The sequence below is a fragment of the Strigops habroptila genome, chromosome Z (assembly GCF_004027225.2).
Source record: "Strigops habroptila isolate Jane chromosome Z, bStrHab1.2.pri, whole genome shotgun sequence".
In the NCBI taxonomy this organism is placed as follows: domain Eukaryota; kingdom Metazoa; phylum Chordata; class Aves; order Psittaciformes; family Psittacidae; genus Strigops; species Strigops habroptila.
Window position 1 is genome coordinate 66,114,406 of NC_044302.2, and position 12,488 is coordinate 66,126,893.

A 12,488-nucleotide genomic window follows, 5' to 3' on the forward strand; every position below is an offset into this window, starting at 1 on the left:
ACTTTGAGATCTCTGGGGAGAGATGAATGATTTCATAGCTGTAAGCCCTTTTAATGCATGAACCATAAACTGCAAAAGGCTAATCCCCAACACAGACGTACTGCCAAAAAAATTAAACTTCATAAAAGACGACCTTTAATAAAGAGCTTTCAGAGCAGCATCAAGAGGAGGAAAAGAGTAATACTACCAATCTCTGCTAACTCCCTTAGAGAAAACAGAGGATTATGCAACTCGGCTTTTCAGCTCCTGCAGGCTTACATACATCAGGTACAGGGTTGCTTTTTTTTCATGCAAAATACCTGCTTACTGATTCTTGGTTTCTGTTGTGAACTCCAATTTCATCTCTTTTCCTTCTCAATTTTTATGTTAACAAGTTTACAGACTTAGTGCACAGACCACATCAAAAACTTACAGGACGTATCTTGGCAAAATAAATTGAAACAGGTGCACAAACTTAGCAGAACTCAGTTTAACTCTTCAAAACATAGATGGAAAGAAAACAGCACATGGGTCCATAGCGACATTCACAAGTGCAAGATTCACATTAGCTAGAGACAGCAGCTTTCAAAGAAGGAAACAGACATATGAAAGGAGGAAGTATTAGCATTAAGATTCTGACAGTAACTTGCTATCTGCTTTCTAGTAGATCAGATAAGCAATAAACTGAATGTAAGAGAGACCCATACCCAGTTACTCAGGACCTAACTTTCAATCTGAGGTTACAGAATTAAAGAAGAACTTGAAAGAATGATGTCTCTTAACTTTTTAGGCAGTTTCTTAATGTTTGTGCAGCATTACAGGTTATTCTATTATTATTATTGTTTTATTCAGCAGATATAAAACCATATATTGTGAAAGAAATAATAGAAACCAAGTATTCCAGTACCACAGGTACAAAGCTTCAGTAAAAGTCTCTAGTTATTAAAGGGAGGCAACAAAGTAAAAGGAAGGTTTATAAAATATGTCATACCTCCTGGACCCATCTGCTTTGGTCCCCACTGCTGTTCAGGTATTTGCAGAGTTTTCGCAATGAAGCAGAAACATGCACTCGTGACTCTGGTTGGCTACTGTGACTCATAATTGACAGAACAAGTCCTACTCCCAAAATACATCCAGTGCTTAAGGAGAAGACAAAAGAAAAAGGATTAAGTACGCTGTGGTTGCTCTGAACTCTCTCTTCACTCTAACATGGGTTGCCAAGCAAAAAGACATCTTGGCCTTGCCTGATTTTTAGCCCTGTGCATAATTACTACCGTGGTCAATTTTACAAATGTTTTTTATTTCACACATAGGTGGATGCTTTTCAGGAGACACAGCATGAAAGAAGAGCATAAAAAGAAAATGTGTGCTAAAAATAATAAATCCTATACATAGAGCTTCGTTATTTCTTCTTCTGAAGAAATTTCTTCTGGCCCCTGAAGAACCAATAGCCCCATCAACACGCACAACAACTGGTGTGAATAAGTATGGATCCAAACTTCCACGTCTGATTTATACCAACATCCCAAACTCTGATATCCCAGTTAAATATACTAATTGCAGGTCCACTCGCTGTATTAGGGTCTGTTGCTCTCAGACTCCTGCAAGGGGGGGAGGGCAGGGGGCTGAGTGAGCAGCTACGTGGTACTTAGTTGCCAGCTGGATTTAAACCATGACAGCCCTTTTTTGGCATCCAACGTGCACTAAAATCAGCAAAGGCAGCAGCGGTCCAGCTTCAGCAGGGCAGACATATTCAGCAAAACCAACAGCTTGATGCTGAGGACACTTAAAATTGCGGCAAGAAGAACATAGCTTCTTATACATGATTTAATACGGCTGCTGGCATGAACAGCTTTACAGTCCCTGCCTGTTTTTCAGATTTGACTAGAATTTCCATTCTGGACCACAGAACTCTTACTAAATTCAGTATCTGTACTCCCACATTTCAGTTTCCACAGGTCATCAGTCATAATACTGAAAAGTTGTGTAAGAAAATTCTCAAACAGTTGTGGCTGTCATCATGAGATACTAAAAGCATAGCAGATACTGACTGCCCTGAAAATAATCTCTCGCTGGCATGCATATACAATAGTTTAAAGAAGCAGTTTTTACTTGAAGATGAAGATGGTTTTCCCCTCACACATGTCTCTGAGCATGCTAATGACAGACACTGCATGTAGCAAGCAGTCAAATAAATGAGACTAGGATCTTAGGCATTCTTCTAAGCTTCTGCTATCCAACTTAGAAATGGGAAGAGTTACCTCTTTTACTCAGCTCAGTAAAAAAAAAAGAAACTTCTGAAATCAACTTTGGTCATATTTACAAACTAATGTTTTTCAGCAACTGGGGATGAAGAAGATGAGCATGGCTAGACTTGGACTGGAGTCTTGGCAGTGGTGTCTCTTTTTCCAGCAAAGATGATGAAACAAACCTTTGGAATTAGTATTTTTAAGTAACTGGCATATCTGAATTCATGAACAGTCAACAAAATGACATGGGTTACACAACAGTTCCATACACAGTTTTACACTATTGTTTGGTGACAAAAATACACATGTGCAGGTAAGATGAGCAACCCTGCTCCCAGAATTGCTGGTATCTTCCCACTGCCTGTGAGCATGACTGTGTAGTTCTCTATACATGCCCATGGTTTTTACTAGTGTGTTCACTGGCAGGGATTAGCTGTACTGGTCATTGCTTCTTTTCACCTTGCACTAGGGAGTGTACAGAAAAAAACCCCTGTGTGTGTTAAATATAGGCACATATGCATACACTCATGTATATTCACATATCTATTTATTTATCGACACACTCCCTTAGAAGAGATGGTACACAAAGGAATAAACCAGCTGAAACATCCTCAAATTCAAGAAGCACCAACTCACAGTCCTGCACCAGGCTGGGACCAGAGAGGCTGGACATCAGCTCTTGAGGACAGCCCTGGCACTGCTGGGCAACAAGATGAGTCATGGCCAAACACAGCACCCAATGCAGTGATGAGGGCTAGCAGTGTTGGGGGAAGACACCAACAAAACTGAACAATTTCATGGAAATTGTCTCCAGTGAGGCTGCAGACCTTGCCTGAGAGCAGAGGCTGTGGGACCACAGCTAGTTCATCTGTGAAAAGGGATGGCTTTGGGGGCACCCAACAGCATTTCTGACACTGACAGCGTTCACGGCCAGGTTGGACAGAGCCTTGGGTGACATGGTTTAGGGTGAGGTGTCCCTGCCTATGGCAGTGGCGTTGGAACTAGATGATCTTAAGGTCCTTTCCAACCCTAACCATTCTATGATTCTGTGATTGAGGAGATGTAGCTGGGCTCTTGAACGGTGAGAGGTTGAGAGGCAGCAGGCGCACAAGCTGAAACATCAGATGTTCGCATGGAGATAAGGACAGCCCCAGAGTGGAGCCAGGGCCCAGAGATGTGCTGTGTCCAGTCCTGAAGGTTTCAAACCCTGACTGTAAAGCCTTGGTCAGTGTAGTCCAAGCCCATGGCCAAGTGTTTAGGGAGGGCATGTACCTCTGAAGGTCCTCACCAGCCTGCACAAGTTGGTGATTCCATGGAAGTACTCAGAACAGGTTCTCTTCTTACCCTATTCTTATACTCTTCTGTGTAGAATTAATAGGAAGGAATATAATAATAGAAGGAACAGAATAATAGAAGGAATATGAGCATGAATTAAAGAAGTGGAGCTCAAAATACAACAAAATATCAGCAGTAATGAAGGAAATTCACCTGTACTCCAGACTGGTGTCAAAGCAGGAGTCTTCCAGTGCATTCAGGCACTTCATTAGAACTAAGTTCATTTGTTGACCGGATACATCACTACAAAAACAAAACGGAGACCAAAAAAAAAAAATCCCAAACACACCTCTGCTCTTTAAATCATACAGGATATTAAATCTGCCACTGAGACTGAAAGGGCCAGTAAATAGAGTTCTTTTCTTCCTGTAACAAGTTCTGGTACTAGTCTGTAAGCAGTAACTGTATGACTGGTCATTTGTGTCACATTCATATAAACAAACTCATATACAAATAACAAAAACATATTCACACCTTAACTGGCCACCATTATAGCTACAACTCCCAGCACCCAGGATTTGTAGAACATGCCTGACAAAAGGAGGAGGTTACTGATAGAACTTGATCTCAACTAGACCTGTAACTATTTTTAAGCTGAAAATACATGGTATTTTAAGATACTAGCTTCATAAATCTCTCGTTGCTTAACTTATCGATTTAAAAAAAAAAAAAAAAAAAAAAAAAGGCATTTACATCTCACTCCGAAGACGTCATAGGGACTCTCTCCTACAAAACACGTACAGTTTTCTTAAGGAACAGGACATTAATGGAAACTAATTCTATGATTTGGTATTAGCTATAGCTACATCCCTACAAGTTTTGCTCTTGTTGCAAGTCAATGCTTGAAAGGATGTCTGAGATTAAGCTTTGAAGTTATAAAGGGCAGCAGAAGAGTGGCTGAGTCAGAGGCAGCAAGGCATCAAGATGCCAAAGCACAAAGATTAGAAGAGTGCTGCGGGTGTGTTGGAAACATTAGCCCTCACTGAGCAAATTAACAACGGACAGCCAAATCGGTTTGACACCTGTGCTTGTGCATGAATTAAACATTTATTATAGATGTACAGGCAGACAGAATCCCTAGTAGTGACGAAGCTGGAGGAGTATAAAGCTAAACCTACTTCTTAATTTCTCTGGAATCATCAGAAGTTTGCAACTGTGGCCAAAGAAGGTAAAGAAGGCCTTTTCTACCAACTTCAGAACATTGCTTTGCTGCCAACATAGTCGTTAACAGCATGCCTTAAGGACAGCCCACTACTTCCTGTAGCTCCATTCCCATGTGCATAACTCACATGATATAAATGGACACTATCCCATCTCCAAAGCACCACTAAGAAAGGAACGGATGAGAACTGTGAATGATTTTAAAATTAAGTCTCCTGCGGCAGCTAGTCCTCCTTAAAAGCGTATGTGTGGCTCTTCTAGCTGACTGTTTTGCACAAGTATCTAAGGATACTATGAAAATTAATCATTCATACTAAAAAATAGGCAAAATATTCAGGATAGCACCGGGGCAGGGGGTGGTGAAGACTGATAATAAAAGACACCTTTTCGGAAATGTTGCAAAGCCCCTCAAGACTCATTTGCCTATGACTTGTAAATACTCTGAATTCCTCAGAACTTAAGGCCACATGCAGGAAAAAGAAAAATGTAATTTGCACACCTGTGTTACATATGGTAATCATTACCTGACTTTTTCTTCATACAAACGTGAGATAAACATCCCCAACCCAAGGCCCATGTGGATTTGAACAGCTTGAGACTCATCAGCATTTCGTTTTCCAGGCAACCTGTCAGTCAGCATATTCAGGACCTCCTCAACCTTCTCCTTGCATGATACAATGAAAACTGGCACCAGGAGAGACAAAGCAGTGGCTGCACAGGAACGAGCTATACTACTAGCAGTATTTTCACCCGAATAGGATTTCTAGAAAAACATAAAAAGGATTTTTTATTTTCTTTTCCTCTTGGGAGAGGGAAATAAAATTCTTTTCCAGGTAATAACACTCAAAACTCTAGGAATTTAAAATAAACACCTATACAGCAAACAGTGGCACAGACTATTGCAACCTGTCAATAAACAATGTTTCATGGAATTGCTTATGGTAACTTTTCCACTTGCCTTACCTTGTAAACAGCTTAAAACTAGGGTATTTCAGAATACAATTTCTAAGTGAAGATTGTTAAGCATGAAACTGTAAACAAAGGATAAGACGGGATGAATTTAATAGCTAGTCTGCACATAAACACATTGGTCTATTTGAGTTTTCACTTTCCTTGTTAAAATATCCAGCAGGGTGATCAGAAGGGCAAACAGAAACCAGCCATGATGTTAATGTACTTCTGTAATTACAACATGCCAAGGTGAGTTAGAAAATGCACTAACTTAAAAGCATTACACCTAGGATGACAAAATGTCATAAGATCTGGCAAGATAAAGAATAGAGATGCTTTCAAAGGTTTTTAATTCCTTTCCATTTTGAAATGGAAAATCCATACAGCTACCTCTACTTATATAGCAATGAACTGATTCTAAGTAACAGCCTAATGTACATTTATTAAGTTCCACATGGAGGTCTGAAAAGGAGCAGGAAAAAAAAAATCCCATCAGGATGTAAGGCACTCTGCAAGACAGCAATTTCTATTGTGTGCCTTAGAATTTTACAAACATAAGATTTTAATTTATTTATTTTTAAACAGAGTGGATTTTACAAATGCATCGTCACATTGTTCCATCTCAAAACCACCTTTGTTAAAAAGCATTATTTTCAAAGGCACGAGTCACAGAAACAATTCAGCAAGAACTGCTAGTGCCGACCAAGTAGTTGAATCTCTTTACGTCCAACCAGTCTAGCATTCATTTAACACTACATTTGATTTGCTGATCTACATCCCCTATCAAAGATGGCAGGGGTCACATGCCATAGAGTAAGAATCACTGGCTCTGTAACTATTAGGTTTTGAGAAAAGCATGCATTTCAGAGCCCTGAGGAATGGTGTCACAATCACTCTAGTGTTTGACAGTGTGGTCTGAGGAGAGACTGTTCATGTTAGAAAGTTTTGTTATGTACCTACATGCCTAATATTCCAGGTTTTGAAGGGATTTTGGGTTTGATTCTCTCCCCCCCCCCAGTTTCCTTCATTCATATATCTTCACACGTGGTTTTGTGGTTTTTACTGTTTCGGTAATTAAGACAAAAACTCAAGGCAAACCCAAATATAAGCAGAAAACATAATGAAAGAAAAAGCAAGAAAAGTTTTAATTCTGCTGTATTACAACTACTACAGGGCAAGCAGAACCAGGAAACTCCACACTACGAACTCCAGGTATGAAATACAGATATATTTTCCTGCCTTTAAGATCACAACACGTACCTGGTAGAACCATGGAAAGACTTGACCTTTAGGGTGATAGCGGCTATTCACAATACTAAAGAGGGTCTCTGTGACCATAGAAATCCAATGTTTTGTGGGAAGAAAATCAGGTTCAGTCTGCAAAGATCAAACCCAAATATTCTTTAGAATTTTTTCTTCAATCTGGTCCTACCTGAACAGAAGCTCAACAGCTGATGTTCCAGTTATGATCCATGAGGAATGAGATTATTTTGTCATTCTTATGTACAGTAAGTAGCATGACTTATTTGCCAGTGCTGATCCTTGAGACACTACTTTTCATCAGGTACTATTCAGTGCAACCAAAAATGATGAGAAAGGAGGCTAGATGAGTTTCAGTGTCCACTAGACCTCTATCTCATCTGCCAAAACCAAAAAATAAATGTGTTAGTCTGGTTTTTCTGAGAAGGTGCTTACACACTCTGCCTCCTTTTGTGTAGATCACACAGCAGCTACCAGACGTCACTCACTGAGTAGGGTGAACTTTAAAATGCAAAGTACTTCACATCCACATACCAGGCCCCCAAACACGCTTCCTTATATTCCACTTAGAGTAGAGAAACCCTTTCCCACATTGACTCACCTCAGGCATTCCTTCAGTGTCTGAGGAAAGGCTGCTTTCGTATTTGGCTACAGCAACCGCAAGACCAGTTAAGGCAAAAATAGAGTTTCCTTTCACCACTGGGCTGTCTCTGGACAGAAAAAGGCAAACAGGTAAGAAGCATAACAGAGGTGCAGGCAACAAAACATGTATCTCAGTGCATGGAAATTATGCTACAGTTGGTCCAGGAGGGAAGGCCTTTGCACCTAGCAACTCTATTGGGCTGTCTTCTAGCTCAGCAGAAGTCTAGTGCACTTCATCTTCAGGAAATAAAGAATGGGGGAGAGAAGTGTTTCAGTCTTTTTTCTTACTTGTCTTTTATATAAAGCCTAGCACACACAAAGTTGTATAAAAACAGAACTTGCTTCCACTGTAACAACAACTGCCACCCTGCAGAGCAAGCAGCACTCACAGAAATGCACCAGTTGGTCTTAGCTAGTACCATCTCTACATAAGGACAACAAAAAAAGTTCTTCGAACAGAGAACGCTAGACAGGCAGGTGCTGCTTCACTGCAACAGCATCTGTTCAGGAGATTTAGCAGACCAGCCATCACTGAAATCTCAGCTTCAAAAAAAAGTTTTGAATTACTTCCTTATGCTATAAAAACATTAACATAAAAGGAAAACAACAGGTTTCAAAGAGTACTAAATTCTACCATGATTTAACCTTTACTTTCAGAACTCAAGAAAAATCTGCCACCGGCAAATAAGAGAGAGAATGTAACTGTGTTCAGTTTCATGAAAAGATAGATGTCAATATCCCAGTTACTCCCAGAAAAACATACTGCAGTATAATCCTGCTGAAACTCTTCTAGCTGTTTTACAACTGAACAGCTGAACAATACAACTGTACTAGAACACTTAATCTTACGCTAGACCAGTATGCAGTACACTTTTTGCACCAGTCTTCCATTTCTAAAAGCTTCAACTGTTGCTGTAAAAATTTAATTATTTATTTTTTATTTATTATTTAATTTAAAAATTGAAAAATTAGGCATCTGTTTCCAACCCACAAATTTCACTTTCACCCAAAAAAAAAAAAAATATTGATTTCTGGTTTGCTTTTTAAAATAGGACACAAAGGTCTTAGTGGAATGTCACTGAACGCTCCTGCTTGGAACATTAGAACTATTTCCTTTCAGATAAGACATACTTACAAATAATTACAACTAAGTGTTTAGTTAAGTTTTTTTAAATCTCCCCATATCTCTTGCCTTAAATAATTACCCAATCTATGTACAGAACATTTAGTGTTGTTAGCCATTGACTTCTAGCAGGTTATATTTCATGAATCCACTTGGAGGCCTGCAGTCACTGGTCTTCCCCAGGGACCGATACTGGGTACAATCTTATTCAACTTGTTTATCAACGACTTGGCTGAAGGGATAGAGTGCACCCTCAGCAAGTGCTGGTGATACAAAGCTGGGTGCAGTGGCTGGTACACCTGAAGGTTGTGCTGCCATTCAGCTGGACCTTGACAGGCTGGAGAATTGGGCGGAGAGAAACCTAATGAGGTTCAATAAGGGCAAGTGCAGGGTACTGCACCTGATGAGGAAGAACCTCCAGTACCAGTACAGGCTGGGGGCTGACCTACAAGAGCAGTCCAGCTGAGAAGGACCTGGGAGTATTGATGGATGACAAGTTGACTATGAGCCAGCTGTGTGCCCTTGAGGCCAGAAGTGCCAACAGTATCCTGGGTATCAGGAGGACTGTGGCTAGCAGGTTGATGGAGGTGATCCTCGCCCTCTACTCAACCCTGGTAAAGTTGCATCTTGAGTGCTGTATCCAGTTCTGGGCTCTTCAGTACAAGATAGACAGGGAGTTACTGGAGAGGGTCCAGTGAAGGGCTACAAGGACGATCAGGGGTCTGGAGCATCTCTCTTACGAGGAAAGGCTGCAGGAGCTGGGCATGTTTAGTCTAGAGAAGAGAAGGCTGAGAAGGGACCTCATTAATGTATATAATTATCTAAAGGGTGGGTGCTTGGCTGAACACGAGCCAGCAGTGTACCCAGGCAGCCAAGATGGCCAACAGCATCCTGGCTTGTATCAGAAATTATGTGACCAGCAGGACTAGGGAAGTGAAGCTACTTGAGGCTGCTAGTTAAAAAAACCCAACTTACTAATAGTGCACATAGCACTACCCAGGTTTTACTCAAAACTTTAGGCATCAGCCTTTCTAACAGACACAATCTGTAGTAAAAATCTCATGGCACAGGGTGGGGAAGAGTTTCTTTCGTAAACAGCAGTCATGTGAAATAATGAAACTGGCAGATAACCAATTGCAGAAAATATTATCTTACATCTTCTGCCACAAAACAGAACTCATTCTCATCTGTAATAAATTAAACAGTTCTTACTTGGAAGCACCTTTGATGATATCAGTCAACATATCTCTGACCCTGCAACAGAAACAGAAAGAATTTACACCACGTTCATTAAACTGTAGCATGAACTCAGCTGAATTCCCCTTATGCCTTACACGTGCCTGTTTTAGGTTAACAAATACCTCATCTTGCTATCAGAAAACTTCGCACAAATTAATCACATGCACTAAAACTATAAAAGTGCTTATGTACCACCCAATATTTCTTCATTATCATGTATGCTACCAGTGTTTTATAAAGTGCTTTTATTTGACTTCATACCACTTTTTGTAAAATACAGCTTCATACAATAGCCATAAATGTGTTCACTGACCTGTTAACATAAGATTCCAGATCACTGTGCTATGTCTTAGCTTAATAAAATGAAAATATTTTACCATGACAAGCATAACAATTTATCGAACACTTACTATACTCCTGGAAACTACTATAGACAGTTGTGCTATTAGGCAGTATAGTAACCTGGATCCATTTAAATAAAAGCCATAGGAGTAATTAAAATTTCTCATGCATTACTGTAGCTGATTTATAATAGGCTACTTGTCTGCATTTGTTTACTTTTGCATTCCTATCAAGACAGAAGCAGAGATGCAGTGAATCTTCTATATTGCCAAGTTTGGGTGAGAAAAGAGATCCTCTGTCACTACAACATACAGCACCAGCCTGGCCATGACTTTCATCCAACAGAAAAAGATACTCTCCAATCACAGGTCCACGACATGCCTTGTAAAACAGGGACATATGTTATAAGACCGAGTTATTCTCAGGCTGTAAAAGAAACCTACTCAGGCTTTCCTTCATAACCATATTGTACTTGCAGACAGTTTCAAACCCATCTACATGAGAAACACACCAACTTAGCAAACATGAATGCAAAATTTCACAGTACTTGCACAATAAAGCATTAACACTGAAGTTTGTATCAAGCTGTCCACAGTCAGGTTAAACCCAGTAAGCAACACAAATGCTTAATGGGTACTGAAGTTAAAGCCCTGAAGCACCAAGCAATTAAAGGGCAACAGTAAAGATATGAAAGCTAACACCAGGCTCTACGTTCACTTATTGCTTTGATTTCTCTGCTGTTACAGGGCATTCTGTTAATTTTTTATATAGCTTACATTAACACTGTTTCAGAAATACAAACTAATCTTTCTATGAAACCCTTTAATCTAAATTTAGCTGGAATAAAACAACAGACATAGAATCACTGAATAGGTTGGAAGGTACCTTAAAGATCCTCTAGTTCCAAACCCCCTGCCACAGGCAGGGACAGCTTCCACTAGACTAGGTTGCTTAAGGCCCTGCCCAACCTGGACTTGAACACTGCCAGGGATGGGGCATCCACTTCTCTGGGCAACCTGTGCCAGTGTCTCACCATCCTCATAGTGAAGAATTTCTTACTAATGTCTAATCTAAATCTACCCTTTTTCAGTTTAAAGCCATTCCCCCTTGTCCTGTCACTACATGCCGTTGTAAAAAGTCTCTCTCCAGATTTACTGTAGGCCCCTCTAGTTTTATATTCCTGTTAAGTGTGACTTAGTAACACCTTTTTGCCTGACAGGCAAAGGCCATTTGAATTTGTCTGTATGTATTTTATTCCCAATGCACTTGTGAACAAACACATTAACAGTGTATTTACACAGTCCATGGATACGTAGCTCTTTCTCTCCCTGAAGCCTCCACTTCCCACCTTGTTCCCCTGGCTATGCACGTGTATGGCTAAATTCTGATAGACTGAGAAACACTCCTTAGCTGACTGAAACAGAAGGAGTTGAGGATATGGATCAGCGTGTCCATCATATGGTTGGTTTCAAACAATATCCTCAGATTCAATATGGCCAGCTTGCCATACAAACTCAGGTGTGTCTCAGTTCACTACAACATTCATACCACGGCTTACCTTTCTTTTATCAAGCCATTTTCAGCGAGACAGCTCACTTAGTCTCTACATGTAAGTTTTGCTTGTTGCATTTGTTTTGCCTCCTTTAACATGAGACAAAACAAATACAATTTTCCATTTCTTCCAGTTGCTTACCCTACAAAATTTCAGACACTGTAGAGGGGAAGGACAGACAGTTACTCAGTAGCTTCTTCCCAATCCACCTGCACTTCGGCCATTGTATCTAGTGTCTGTTTTGTTTTGCTTTTCAATAGTGCTCATGCAGTCTTCAAATTTGCAAAACTAAAAGCCTTGAAGTCTTGCCTTCTCTGCACCCTCACTTGCCATTACAAGTGATGAGAACCAAATAAGCACTTCCTTACCAGAGCCAGGCTGTAAATTGCTTGTACTGCACCTCTTCAGGATTCTCTTTTCCATGTTTTAACTGCATCTCCAGCTCTGCCTGCCTCCCCTGCAGGATGACAGAATAAGTCAGAAACAGATCTTTCACAGTGAATCATCATAATAAGATTTCCTCAGAGAACACTTAGGTAACAGAAGTAGTCTTCCATTGGGGGGCTACTTCGTAAGTGAACTTGACTGCTTTTCAGATGTAATATACAATGTATTAGGTAAAAAATTCATAATTTTTTATTCTGAGTGAGGAAAA

General features: G+C 40.2%; 1 protein-coding gene across 3 annotated transcripts in view; it reads right to left on the reverse strand.

Moving 5' to 3' along the window:
- FOCAD (focadhesin) overlaps nt 1-12,488 on the reverse strand; it is a 97,418-nt gene that overhangs the window by 18,721 nt on the left and 66,209 nt on the right. For all 3 annotated transcript variants that reach the window (XM_030511415.1, XM_030511413.1, XM_030511414.1), the window contains 7 exons: nt 12,202-12,290; nt 9,913-9,954; nt 7,537-7,645; nt 6,936-7,052; nt 5,249-5,487; nt 3,717-3,806; nt 971-1,118 (listed from right to left, as the gene is read on the reverse strand). In XM_030511415.1, the coding sequence (XP_030367275.1) occupies nt 971-1,118; nt 3,717-3,806; nt 5,249-5,487; nt 6,936-7,052; nt 7,537-7,645; nt 9,913-9,954; nt 12,202-12,290 (834 nt within the window). The remainder of the gene's footprint in view (nt 1-970; nt 1,119-3,716; nt 3,807-5,248; nt 5,488-6,935; nt 7,053-7,536; nt 7,646-9,912; nt 9,955-12,201; nt 12,291-12,488) is intronic.